The sequence below is a fragment of the Hypomesus transpacificus genome, chromosome 19 (assembly GCF_021917145.1).
Source record: "Hypomesus transpacificus isolate Combined female chromosome 19, fHypTra1, whole genome shotgun sequence".
Classification (NCBI taxonomy): domain Eukaryota; kingdom Metazoa; phylum Chordata; class Actinopteri; order Osmeriformes; family Osmeridae; genus Hypomesus; species Hypomesus transpacificus.
The window spans coordinates 10,023,844-10,038,328 of NC_061078.1; the positions used below are offsets into that span (position 1 = coordinate 10,023,844).

At 43.2% G+C, this 14,485-nt stretch overlaps 1 protein-coding gene and 1 non-coding gene across 10 annotated transcripts in view; both read right to left on the bottom strand.

Annotated features, from left to right (window-relative positions):
* Positions 1–13,545, bottom strand: part of LOC124481509 (C-myc promoter-binding protein-like) — a 39,331-nt gene extending 25,786 nt beyond the window's left edge. For all 9 annotated transcript variants that reach the window (XM_047041499.1, XM_047041497.1, XM_047041498.1 and 6 more), the window contains exons 1-5: positions 13,387–13,545; positions 4,852–5,182; positions 3,512–3,758; positions 2,223–2,292; positions 200–369 (exon numbers count right to left, since the gene is read on the bottom strand). In XM_047041499.1, coding sequence (XP_046897455.1) covers positions 200–369; positions 2,223–2,292; positions 3,512–3,758; positions 4,852–5,162 — 798 coding nt within the window. In that variant the 5' untranslated portion in view covers positions 5,163–5,182; positions 13,387–13,545. The remainder of the gene's footprint in view (positions 1–199; positions 370–2,222; positions 2,293–3,511; positions 3,759–4,851; positions 5,183–13,386) is intronic.
* Positions 13,546–14,187: 642 nt separating this feature from the next.
* trnaq-cug lies at positions 14,188–14,259 on the bottom strand. The gene has a single exon. It is a non-coding gene; the product is annotated as a tRNA-Gln (tRNA).
* Positions 14,260–14,485: the final 226 nt, after the last annotated feature.

Here is a 14,485-nt window from a genome sequence, read left to right on the forward strand (position 1 = left end):
ACACACTGAACTGATCTTCCCCTCACCACTATTAGCTTGTGCTAGTGCCCCACATGGGGAGTGCCTGGATGTGTCAGCAGTATGGCTGGAACACAATACAGGAGGCAGTGTATGAGTGCATCTAATGGAGGCACCTTTAATAACCATCTGAAGCAGATAAGGTCAGTGGTGAGGAAGCATGCTTGAGTGAGAGCGTCACCTTCTCTCCCGAGGCTCCGGTCAGGACGAAGGTGGAGAATACAGGGAGGGAGTATTTGGTTGACGCGGGCCAGCACTCGATAGTGGCCCCCATGGGCAGGCAGAAGAGAGGGACCGACTCTGGCAGAGGGAACGACTCGTAGTCCTCTTCTGGGTATCTGCTGAACAAACCTAGACAAAACCCCAACAAGAGAATTAGACAGCACTCAAATCAAGTTCTGTAGCAGCAGAACGCAAGCGTTCTCCTGTAATTAACAATCAATTAAGGTCCCTATGGAGCTCATGGTTTGTAAAGTGTTAGGCTAGTTCAATTAATCACAATCACTATCATTATGTGCAACGCTAAGTAATCAATGTTTGGCAACAGACACTGGACTTGAAATAAACCCTCACTCCCTGATAATTAACCCTTAGCTAATTTGTTATTGTCATTAGACAGAAATAAACAAAATAGTATACATACCATTGTGAATGCTTGTTTTAGGCTATTTGGATACTGACAACCTTGTATTCCCATAAAGAATATTTGGCAAAAAAATAAGAAACTTTTCTAACTTTTAAATTAAAGAAGCAGTTTTAAAACAGGTATTTGTGCCAAAGATCCAATGACATCTGTTTAATTACAGCCCCATTACATCAGCTAACATAGAAGAGATGAACTGAACTCAACATGTGCATTCAGTTTCTAGGTATGGTTTCCTAAACCCAAGATGTCAAGGCTCTGCTTCTGGTAGCTGATGCCAAAGACACATCCACACAGCTCAGATGAGATCACTGTGTTCAGTCTGTGTTCAGCCTGCAGTGCACACTCCAGGCATGCTCTGCAGTGATACCAACCAGCCACGTCAGTGTGAAGGCCACAGATGGTCTGGGTCTTGGCTGTTATGACAGCATAAGTATTCAGGGTTGGGATTTGGTTGAGTCAACGTAGTATAGATGCATGTCAAATAATGGTCTGGAAAATACATTTGAGGTGGGTCCATAAAATATAAATGGGTTAGGGTTTGGTCGAGCAATTCAAGGTCTAGACCTACCAAACAAGGTTGAGGTAATGTTCTGGGAGTTAGCCTAGAAGTTGCATCACCATTGAGGTTTGGCCTTAATGTGGAATTAGTTCATGTTGTTATTTGGTATCATAACAACCTTGTGTGTGTGTGTGTGTGTGTGTGTGTGTATAGACACCAACAGAACTGGGTGGCCAGCATGAAAACCAAAGTATCTCCTTTGTTTGAGGATTTTATCTCCCTGTTGTTGGCAGTAACATCTGGTTCTATTTCCCACCCACTGGCACAACATATTTGAGAGGGGAGAGTTAAGGCCATTTTAGTCACAATAAGCAATCGAGGAATCACTTAATTAGCACCAGCCCAAGTCTGCTGGAGGAAAATACCAGCATGCGTGTGCTTCACCAAGAACCCACCATCTGACACCTTAACACGCCGTAACATGCCTGTGTAGCAAAGTATGTCCTCACATGACCTAGTTCAAATCCAGGGTGTTGAACATTGGACTTAGTACTGCCTTACAAGCACGGAAAAGGCAACCATTTACTGGTTAAAAAGCAGCAAAAAGAGTTTATTACCCTCTGTAATTCTGATATAACATTCATGTCGTTTCTCAAAAGTTGATCAGAGGCCATTCTCTGGGAGAAACATTTCTTCAATGTTACCATCCTCAACAACGTGGCCACTGTGTGAAATTAGACTTCCCTACCACGACCCAGTAGTGATGAAGTAAAGGATGCCGATGTTCTTCAAAAACAGACAATAGGATCTTGGATAGCATTAAGTCTTGAAAGACTACAATGCACCCCAGACCAGATAGTAATTATCTATATGAACTTAGGATATTGGGAATTATGAACTTGGCGATTGTATTTACAGAACATAGAGATTGAGCATTTCCAGGCTTACCATAACAAAGAGAAATAGACACAAGGCCCACACAGACAACTGGCTGAATATTGCCTGATTCATTGGTGCACTTTAACGTTTCAAAGGGAAAAAGATTGAAACATCCCTCACCTGCTTTGTAGGCTATCATGTTGGTTTTGGCCACCGACTTCTTATAGCACAGATATACAGAAGAGCCCCACTGAAAACACAAGGGACAGGTTTTGTTCTATGAGTGTACGAATTCCACATTAGAACCTATTTCTCAGTTAGTCTTTTTATCTCATGGATTGAATGCATCATGTATAGAAAATCAAGCATGTTTTCATTGGTCACTTTACTGAACATTGAACTGTTGAACATTGAGTGCAGATGGTAAGGTCTCCTGTGCATTCCCCACTGGGTATGTTTAGCCACAATGTTTTCTATAAACATGAATGCACACACACTGGGGGACTACCACGTTGCCCAGTGATCAAAGCAGACCTTTCTGACACAGCAAGGACATCTTTTTATAATACTGAACAGCCGCTGTGTGTGTGTGTGTGTGTGTGTGCGTGTGCGTATGTGTGTATTGTGCAAGTACATAAACCATAACACAATACGACAGGTAGTGGGTAGAGGGTGTTTTGCGGCATTAGGCACAGACCGAGGGGGGGAAGGAAAGAAAGATGTATTTGTTTAGAGGAAGAAATGGTGTGGATATGCTACTGTCATTAAGGAGACATGGAACATGGTTTAGGGTTGCTATCTAACGCACAACTCTGCAGCCTAACAGTATCCTGAGGGTCTGACTGTGTTTGAGAGGCTTCTTTGTTCATAATTGGATGCACTTGCTGTTGTCTCCATCTTGATATAATGTCCCTTGGTGCAACTTGCACCGAAAAGAGAAAAATGTACTAACAGAAATAGCTTTTCTCTTTGTGCATGTCCATGACAAAGCTGAGGAAAAATATGCAAAATATTGCATGCTGGTATTGTCGGGTACCTCAAACACTCTTAACAACCAGCATCATTTTGATTGCATTTCTGTAGTATGACGAACAAACTGAGTCTGTTTGTCTGCACAGTATACTATAATTCCCTGCTCTCCATCTAAAAACATATGTTATATATAGAACACCCCTGTTTCCAAGACAGGCCCCAATTCACCGTGTGGCAATAGATGCTTCTGTTGCCAGGGAGAGGGTTTTTTTTTGTGGCTCTTCCTGTTGAACATTTTTACAATTTGCATGTCAAACAATGGGCATCCTGATACAATATCAATACAAGCATTATGTAACGTTTTCCTCCTCTGAAAAAGCCCCAGAGCTCGCTGACCTATCAAGCCTCTATCACGACAAACATTCTTTTGCGTGCAAACTCAATGTCAACATGACCTCCCTGCTTGTCCAGAGACACGGCCGAGGCAGCCATCTTACCAAGCTGCTGTTGAGGTTCTTCTCCACCTTACAGAAGGTGTGCGGGGGAGTCTCGCCCTTGCCCGGGATGATTATGCAGATGTCTGTGACGGCCAGGGCGGCATGTGGCTGGCTCTCAGGTGCCCGGCGGTAAGTGATGTAGATGCGTTGGGACGAGGTGCTGCTGATGTTTGCTGGACGGCCAGAGGGAGTGGTCTGGATGATGTGGCAGCCCTGTTTCAGACGCTCCTTCCACTCGTACAGAACACTGGGGAGGGAGCAAAACGGGAGGGGGAAAGGGGAAACATTTATTAAAAGCTTCAGTGATTTCGCTTCATTGCACGGCTAGCACTACTGTGATCAGTACCTTCTTTTTTAGCAAGCAACTATACCGAAAGGCTTTCAGTAGGTTACAATTGACATGGTGGGAAACTGTTCCAAAGGGGTTGGTACTTCACAGAAAATGAAGCTGTGCATAAATTCCCAGCCTGTTGTGTCTTTTCCATTCAGGTAACTGTGACATTGAGAGGCCAGTGTTACATTAGTACAAGAGGGAACGTTTCAGAGTTAGAACAATGACTTTGATATATTATGAAGCTAAGCCTAATATTTACCACCGAGGCCTCTTTTCGAGCTTGGGAAATGGGGCCATTTCCGCTCAAAGCTCGGCAGCAATGGACTGAAGATCCATCTCTATGGTAACAAGAGAGGTGGTCTGGGCTTTGCTGCCATGTAGGGAGGACACGCTAGTGGCTAATGGTGGGAGCCGACTGGGAGAGTGTGTTTACTTGCCTTCGACCTTACACAAGAAACTCGCTTGCACACAAAATAATGACATACACATTCCATTTGACCCCATAAAAGAACCTAAATACATGTCGACGCACGTTGTCATTTTGTTTATGACACCCAACCACAGACAAAGCTGATTACTACCTCTCACAATGCAGTCGGAAGCACAAGCTCTCTGGGTAATCACCAGATAAGGGTTGTTGGTACAGAGGCTCTGTGTAAGCGCCTGATAAGCACTGAACATGGCAGGTTCAGAGGCTAGCCTAGCACACTTAGCCCTGTCCTCGTCTGCCTCCCGGCGCGAGATGTGAGGGAGCTGACCCCTAGGTTTTTCTGCTTTTCGAGGCTGCTTCAAAACAGTTTAGATGAAAAAGGTTCAGCCAATTTAGTAACCCCACAGATTTAGGCCTAGTTCAAATTAGTCAGCCCTCCTTCTGAAGAAACGTGTAGATGACCATTTTCAATATCAATTCCAGAGGTTTAGCGCAGCAAACTTCATTGTGGTTGTAACATCACCGCGTCACAGTTTGGACGTCCCACGCTCATCCTCTCCAGGCTCTCCCACTCACCCCAGGTCGGTGAGCGGAGGCTTGTCACGCCCTCGCCGGTAGCAGAGGAAGATCTGCGGCGCCATGAGGCCGCCGTTGTTCAGGTCGGCTGACAGGCCCGAGGGGGTGGTGTCCACACAGGTGTAGCCGGACGGCACCTCCTCCCCCAGCGACCGCATCACCACGGCCACGTCGGTGATGGGCTCCTTGGGCTTGGCCATCTTATGGCAGACATCATCAAAGTGGATCTCCTGATCCAGCGGCGTGGAGGCGTCTGTCAGGCCGGCCACCACAAAGTAGTCTGCTACGCGAGGGCCTTTGTCCTCCATCATCTCCCATCCCCGCCGGCTGTCTGCACATGGAGAATGAGGAGAGGGGAAAAGAAGGGAGGAAAGGAAGAAGGGTGTGGAAAAGAGGGGAGAGTGGAGAAAGGGAATGGGATAGAGGTGGAAATGTTTATGAAAATGTAGTTCATTTTCTTGGTGCTCCCTTAGCCTCTTCTTTGTCCTCACTAAGTGGATTTGCCGTACCAGTCCAATACAAAGAGTTCCCAGGAATGAAGTCATAATTGAAAACAAGTGAAACAGACAAAAACAAAGAAAGAAGGAAAGGAATGGGGCGCATCAGATACAAATGGATTTAAGGAGAGGTATGACTGACAAGGTGTCTGGTTCTTCCCTTTGGCATTTCAGAACAATTATACACTGTACAGGCATTAGGGCTGGAGATGTTGAGGATTGCTGCATCTTTAAAAAGCCAAACAGTCATTTTGTATTATAATAGTCAAAAGCAAACTAAAGAGTTTACTCCTGCAACAAACGGAATGAGGAGCCAAATGTGTCTGCTGGGATGGTAATACAAGTTGACAGTAACTGGTGCTCAAGCCTTTGGGTGTGGTGGAATATACTCTGATTTCAGTATGTCTTCAATTTGCCTTAGTAACCAGATTCATCCTTCAACTCCCTGACACCGGGCGGAGCACAGGGACAATAGTCTGTCTCAATGGGTAAACGCAAAGTCATGTCACTCATCTAAGCTCTCCTGCTATTTTCATTGGCCTTCACAAGAGTTCAGAACACAAACCTGGTTAGTTTATGCACAAATTTAATATGATATAAACTGGAGAATACATCCCGGACTAATTTAATGTATTTTCTTTTTTTTAACACAGGACTACATCCTGGAAAATGTCAAATGTAATGGTGACAGGCATGTTGAAATTAAAACCATGTTCCCCACTTGGCGCGTCTAAAGCACAATTGAGACCTTGTATTTTCAATTCCTGATGCTCTAGAGAAAACAGTGGAAACTGATTTTTTTATCTGGGAGTCAAAAAATGCCTTTAAAATGATAAAGTCAGTAAGGCTATGCCTGCGACTCCAAACAGTCCGAGGGTGTGGAGAATGTAGTCTAGCCTAATTAGCAGGGTGTTAGCTTCATCTGTTGGCAGCAGGCTAACTTCAAGGATGGCAGCACAACAGGCCAACTCACTGGGAGACAGATCGGTGTTAACTTTGACTGTCAAGCAAACCCCTACTTCTTTACCTTAGACTTCAGTGCAAGTGGCTCTGCTGGCTTAGTGTTTTTTTAGTGCAGTTCCAATAGTGCTTGAACATTGCTGTTGTGCAGTAGCACTATTTCCAAATGAGCAAATGGACATTAGTTATCCTCTATTGAGTTATACAGTACACTAGCTTTGACCATGGCTGTGTGTGGGGCAAAAGCAGGGTCAATGAGGCTGTTTTTCATACCATACTGGGAAATAGGAGACAAGTGTATTCCGAATCAATCCCCCCTCCCTCCATACCTCGACTGTCTCATCCAACTATTGATAGACGGACAGAAAATGCTTGTTCACTGTGTAGTGCCACTTCCACTCCTATTACAAAAAGATCATCATTTTTTCCTACTGTGAGAATGCAGACTGAAAGTCATCTGACATAAGACAAACGGAATGTTATCCCACCTAATGCATAATGGCTTATGATCTGAATGAAGAGGTTTCTCTATTCTGTTCAAATAGTCAATATACGTTCCATTGTATTTGCAAGGCTTTTCCCTACTAAAAATAAGTTATTAGCCTTCGCAATTAATCAGCTGTTTGGCGGGACCAACTTTAAATTCAGTGTACAGGGCATCTTGGAATCCATGGTGAGACAAAAATAAACTATGTGGTGGTATTTCCACAAGCTTCTGACCCAAAAACATGTGACTTCCAACCGAAATCTTACCAGCCTAGTCCTCACTACTTGAAGACATACTTAGGGTAGCCAAGTCTGTGATGGTTTTAATCCTGCCCTTTTTCAGAGTGGCGTTTCATTAATCCACATGATTAAAGGGTCCGTCACCCCACTCCAGCAAATCGGGAGCAGCCGTTAAGGGGCTGTGAGTACACGTGAGGGACGGCCCATATTGAACACGTACAAGTCACGGATGTTGAACACGTACACACGAAACACGCACAGATTAAAACCCCTGTTCTCCCACGCAAGTAAAACTTGGAGTGTATGTGACCTATTGGCACGAATCACACACCTCCAGAAATGTGAGAGGTTCCATACTGCAGGGTGCTAAAGCGGGAGCAGATGTGTATGCGGTTAAGGACAACAACAGCACCAGCGCACCCCAGGCAGCATTCCACCAGTTCACAGGCATTACGATGGGCAAAAGTCAACACAGAGAATGTGGGTGTGTGTGTGTTGACATCCTCCTGCCTAGACATTGAAGACAGACTTAAGCAGACTAATTCAGGACTGTGATACAAGGTAGGGGCCGCTGTGGGTCAGTTCTGGTATTTGGGTGGTGATATAGCCTCTAGCTTACTTACTCTTGTAAGAACATCAGGTGAGCCATAATTACAGAATAGTTATGGACGAACGCCCAAAGATGTCTTTTCATTAACTTGCCTAGGGCTTCAAGGGGTAGAGCCCCAGAGTGGAATTCTTGCTTAATCATTTAGTAAATTAGATATTGCATTGTGAAACTAACTTATAAAATAGCTGAGCAGTTTATACTATAGCCTACAAGAATGCTTATCAAAAGCCATAACTATTGGCTGGATGGTTTCAAATGAGAAGCCTGCTTCTAGTTTGCATGAGCCTAAAGATAAGAGGCAAAAAGCCTGGTCTAGCGCACTATTCCTGTGCATGTCCAAGCTCCTCTTTTAGACCACACAGCCACGAGACAGGCCAGAGTATGCAACTCATCCTGACCATGCTGCTAGTCTGCTAAAAATACAGCGCAAAAAGGGACAAGAAAAAATAACTGCACTGTGACGTGCATTACATAAGCATTATATATAGGGACGAGGGACCCAATCCTCGGTTCTCACTCTCTCCTCCATCCCAACCCTTTTATCCCCGCTCTCTGCCTGCCCGTCAGAAGTAGAATACCTCCAGAGTTGCAGATGTCACCATGGCAACCCAGGAGACAAAATGACAGATTATGAGACCTGTTCTTATGATGACCTGCTCCAGTAAGCGGACGGAAAGATCATTGTCAAGCCTCAATAGATTAAGGACAGAAATTAGATCTTCAAATTGTGCAGTCACTACTCGGACCACAAAAAGCACAATCTCTACACTTGACTTTGAAACAGAACTAAAACTGTAAGTCATTTGAGACTCAGTCTTCCACTTCAGCAGCAGATTCTGCATCCCAGTGAAAGTGGGCTACGTGGCTGTCCCCTTGCTCTACGCCAGACCAGCTCTAGAAGAGCGCTGGAGAAAATCCAATCTCGGAGTCTTCTTCCCACAAGACCCAGCAGACCCTGAAGGAGCGCTGTCCGCCCCTGTAAGGACCACACCAGGAGTCATCCTCAGCAGTTCTGTGGCATGACAGGAAATATTGATGCTGTTCTGAATTATTTACCATGCTAGCATGGCAAAGGAAAAGCAGACATCCTCTTTTGTCCTGAGACAGGTCTTTCCCAATTCTCTCTTGCAATGCTTTTCAAACTGAGCAAAGCAATGTTTCATTACCACCCACCACAAGGTAGTGAAACACTGATAGTGCTTACAACACTGATGCTGTGTTTTAGTGATACAGCTATAATAGTGATATGGGGTGTGCAAACCCTACAATACATTAGACTGGCTTTCTACTATCAAATCAGGTTTGGTCTGTTACGATAGTCACAAGAAACTCAACAAATCCAAAAACCTTAATGTGGGAAGAGCCTGGGCTAAACCCACTTGACCCCCACACCCTAGCAAGGCTACAGCACGTTACATAGTGAGAGAGAGAGGGGGGGAGGGGTGGTTAGACCCCACAATAACTCTAAGTCCTTGACCATAGGGGTTTGTTAAAAGATAACATGATAAAGCAATATCCTCCAGCTGTCCAAAGCTCAGGAGCGCCAAGGTTGAGGGAAGCCAATAAAAAGTGCTGTGTTTCACGGTCTCAGGACGCCCCTGCTGCTAACACCCAGCTGTGTGGATGTCCAAAAGAGGAGTGGACATGGCCAAGGAACGGACAGCGCAGGTTGCACACAGACAGGAGAGTACAGGGGCTGAGGGAGGAGAGAAGAATGGCTTCACTGAGAAACAGAAACATAAGTCAGTAGGAAGCCTCCATGACCAAGCATCTGCCTCTTGTTTGTCCAAAAAGGGTGGGCGTCCATTTCCCGTCCCTCTCAGACAGCCACGTAAACCCATCTTTTATCTGGAGGGAGTTAAGATCTTATGGGAAATCACACGTTTTTTTGTTACGTTGGTATGCAATCCCCCCTACACCTCTGACGTGTAATTGAGGCGTGAACAGAGGCAAAAACGTGAGCAGATTTGTTGACAGGAGTTTGACTTGGTTCCTCGACAAAATGCTTGATTCAGAAGTGCCTGTAAATATGGCAAGTACATTTCCACAAGGGAATACGTTACAAAGCTTTGCGTTGTGCTGTGCATCTCTCTAGAGGAGGGTAAGGTGGCACAATCTGGGCATGTATAGAATTCAAGATTTACAGCGTGTCCTGGTTGCATAGCCAAACTGGAACATTGGTCATTGGCATAAATCACTGTGAATGCTTGTTGGAGGTTATGGCTGCAGCAAGCAACAAGCCAAGAGGAATGACACTGTCTAAGAAGAGCTTCCTTGGGTACCCCTTCTCACACAAGAGACTGAGATGTCTCGTTTCAATTGAACACATTGTGAGACACATTCTGTGCCTTGTCACTGAAGTATTTGGATTTGAAGACAAATATATTTAACGTCTCCCAGGGGCAAAACTGTCAAATCAAAGAATGCCTTTGATTGTTCAACTGCTCACAGTAGTAAGATTTACACGTTTCAGAAAGAGAGAGGAGAAAGAGAGAGAAAGAGAAAAGAGAGCTTCAGGTGTTTTGTGGCACTGAAGTAAAAAGTTTGTTGGATTGACAACTATAGACTCATCCTGTTTGTTCAGGTATATCTGAATAAGGGCATTGTGATTCATAATGAATGTGTTCAATGTAGGCTACTCCCAAGAATCCTCAACTTCCTTAGCCAAGTATAAATTATCTTCAACAGTAAAATGTTACAGCAGCCTGGCATTTTAAGAATGTTGCTGGTTTTTCCACTTTGTGTGTAGAGGCTTTATTGTTTTATCTTTACGACAAAAGGTTTGCTTCTCTATCATCATATCACTCTTCAAGGCCCAGTCCTTGTGAAGCTAAAGTAAGATTCTCAAGGTTAGGCAGTATCCTTTATTGACATGTGGTGGCAATAATTACTGCTGGCTTTGGAGAAAACAGTAAGATAACTTTGTCTTGTAGGCCTTTAATGAATACATGGCCCCTGAAAATACTTAGAAAGATCTTCAAGAACATCACATTCTTTTTCCTCTCTTGAACACAGATTTTATTAGAAAGATGAACTAGACACAGGCAAGGCATACAGCCAAGACAACATTTAAAAATACATAATTTTGTATTTTTGTATGTTGTTGTTCAATTGTATCAATTGTATGTAGACGTTAAAGTTAAAACAATATATTGTAAGGCCTACACAATGAGGAAAACCACACAATATGTGAGGTCTCTGATGACTGATTTATAAAAAGTCTGTGGATTAAAATGGATATGCATGCAGTACACATGAAATTGCCTCTTATTTCATCCATAATGGATGCAATGTTATTGCCGGGCAAACTGCAAAGCTAGAATCTGTCCACCAGGTAAAATGATATCTCCTACATTCTGAAGCAAGTTTCCTCGTCTTTCTTGGACAGTCTAACAGAGGAAATGGCCTTGCCCTGGCCATATTACTGCTTGCCTGGCCACAGGTTACTAAGCCCTGCCAGGAAAAAATGAATTGGACAAGCGGGTAATGAAAAGCACAGTTTGCCAGATGTGGCAGATCGTCTCAGAGTATCATCTCAGTGGAGTTCCACACCATAGAGTTTGGCTCATGGCCCAGAGAGAATGAAAGTATTGTCTCCAGGAAACGGCATCTCCCCCAACCTCCAAGCATTTTACTTTCTAATTCCCCATAGGTAGAAAACATTAAGAGAGCATGTGTGACATTAGGGCAGTCACATGCCAGAGCACACACCTTTTCTCTAACTTGTTTTATTCCCAGCTTTCTTGTTACATACCGTAGGAGCTCTGATTAGGCTATGTGAATTATGAGGTCAGGTAAACGTTTTCTACTACCAAGTTTTATTTCAGTGTCTTAAGAGAAATAATTGTAATGAAGAGCCATTCAATGGTCTGAAGTTAGCTCTCACGCTGACATCTGCATGAAAGTACAAGAGGAACAGACCAAATACAACCTAGTGAACACGACAGTGAAGGTTGTCAAACTAAATCAGAAGTTTCATTCCTGGGGTGATCCAGAAAACATAGTAAATAAAAGACATAAGGTTGGGCCTTCCTCATTTGATCCAAGCAAAAATGCTAAAAAACTAAGCATAACCATTCTACAGCAATGTCAAATTAAGCCTAACTGATGCTTTGGGGTTCAATTACCTTAGTAAGTCTGTGGGATGCCCTAATGGAATGTTTTCCTCGGGTCTGGTTAGCAGAAATGTCCCATTCCACTAAGATGTTATTATTTGGGTGTCTTAAAAGACCATCGGTGCTGTGCAGTTTTGCTTGGTGATATGACAACCATTCAACTGTAGGTCACCACTGAGCCAGGTCAAAGTAATCGTAAGGGTAACTGACTCTGAGAATAGCCAATGTGTTGTATTCAGTCTGCTTAACAGACATGGTTGGACTTTGATATTTTTCTTCACTTCTGCAGTAACACTACTTCTGTAAGATTCCTTGACATTGCTGTCAAGATTAGTACAATTGCAAACTCACTTGTCTGCAAGTTCCATGTGTTTTGCTTCTGTAATTCACATATTGTCCTCCTTAACATTCCACTGTGGGGGACACTTACAGGAAACGCCAACATACACGGGCCAGCCACGCAGACTGTAGACATTTCAAGTATTCTTACACTGTAAGCAACTGAGTGACAATTGAAGCTCAAGATCATGGACATATGTGATCCATACAAGACCTAGCTAATGCTGGCTACTGCCATTTTTGTAAGGCTGAAGCAGGCTAGGTATAACATACTTCTTCAGTTAATTTGTATGGTGAGGTTACAGTCTGATAATAGTTGTTATGCTCAACTCTAGTTCTTAAATCACAGGGTAACACTGTCAGTGACTGATGCATGATTTTGACCAAACGTGCCTGTCCTGTGTCACCATTACAACACTCAAGTGTTAGGAAATGTATGATGCATTCCCCATTATTCCTTAAGGCTTAAGCTAACACCATTGCTAGTGTACTTGGGTTGGGTGCTTAGCTCCACGTCATATCAACTCTTAAATTTAAGTGTGCATCGATTCTGCTCTTATGGTATCTTTGCTACTATAAATTGTTTTGACTCAGACAAAAAGATCTAGCATTTTTAACATATTTTTTATGTGAAAAGCTAGAAATTGTACATCTCAATTTGCAAGCGGGTTATCTTAATAATGCGAATGAGTAAAGGTGGTTTCCATCGTAGTATTGAAGTTGTTCCTGAACTATCTATACTCTATTCCAAAATGTCAGAAAACAGTTAGGAAAACCCTTTAAACGGGATATCTCAACACCGTGAACAGAGTAAAACCTCACGTGCTGTGCATGAACAAAACTTGTTTCCTTAACTAAATCAGTTTATCATTTGTGGCAGGGTACGCAGTGGATATTAAGCTGTAACGATCCCGTTTTATTAAAAAACTTCGTATTAAATGCGGCCACTCAAATAAATCAGCTACAACGGTTTGGCCGGTTGGCTAGCGACGTATACTTCGCAAAGGGACACTCAGCGAGGGTGAGGACTGCATACACAGCAGGGACAATATGGTTCAAACTATGACATGCCACTTTACACATGATTAGCTAGCTGTGGCCTGCTAAACAAGGCAGTCATTGATACATATTAACTACAATACCTCAATAAACAAGTCCAGTACGCCAAAAAGATAGGCCTCCCTGACAATTCAGAAGGATACGAGTTGGATGTATATAAACGAGCGAGCTCTAGTAAACTCACAGTCAGTTAGCTAATAAACACAAAATAACGGTTCTTAATACTTACACCTTTTGCAAATGTGACGAGTCTTCTCACAACTTGAAATGGTGTTGCTTAAAACCCCACTTTCATAACAAATGTAAATATTTTAACAAGCGACAAGTGCTTGAGATACAATTTACTGTCCAGCTCCTGCCGATCCGACTCTACCTTCCGCCATTTTGGTTGTGATGAGGGTGTGGGGTGGGGTGTGTGTGTGTGTGTGTGTGTGTGTGTGTGTGTGTGTGTGTGTGTGTGTGTGTGTGTGTGTGTGTGTGTGTGTGTGTTACTCAAATCCGTCTCAACGTTTGCTTGGTTTTTGCCAAGCATCATCATAGTTTTACGCCGATACCATCAGGTGGGTGCTTTTGCAATCTTTACATTTGACAGTCAACTGTAACAGTAACTAACCCTAACCCCTATTTGGTTTGATGTTAATTTGCAATTCATACAATGAACATGACCCCAAAAATATGTTTTAACTGAAGGTTTGTTCAACAGAAGAGAAACTTGAAGTAGCATTATGGTAAACATTGTTATGCTGTTTACTTTTTTATTTATTTTTGTTTTAGGAACTCAACTATTAATCTATTCAACAAGGCATACCCCAGATGGTGTCATCTTTAGTCCGTGGTTCCATTGACTATCCTGCCACCTAGTGGTTAAGAGTTGTAAAGGCTTCCAATTGGTGATAATACATAACGTGCCTTCATTAGAAAAACTCAGTTTTGTCTCAACTTTGCGCAAGAGTCAGTTTCTAACTCTAGAAACGACGCTTGGGAGCAAGCAAAACTTTCTAATCGGTTTCTCAGCTGATGTTAAAAACGTAGGTCCTACCGAGATTTGAACTCGGATCGCTGGATTCAGAGTCCAGAGTGCTAACCATTACACCATAGAACCTCGTGTTCACCGCAATAGAAAACAGCGATTTTATTCCTGTACTACTAGAAACTTGAATTTAGCTGTACATTTTTGTAATAAATGTTATGTGTCATTATTTACAGCTGACACCCTAACACTTGCAGACATTGTACACTGGCTAATTGAGCTTTAAAGAAACCAAACGCTAAATATTGGGTAACACACAAAAGAGCATATTATCACGAAATGGTAGTGCAACAACATT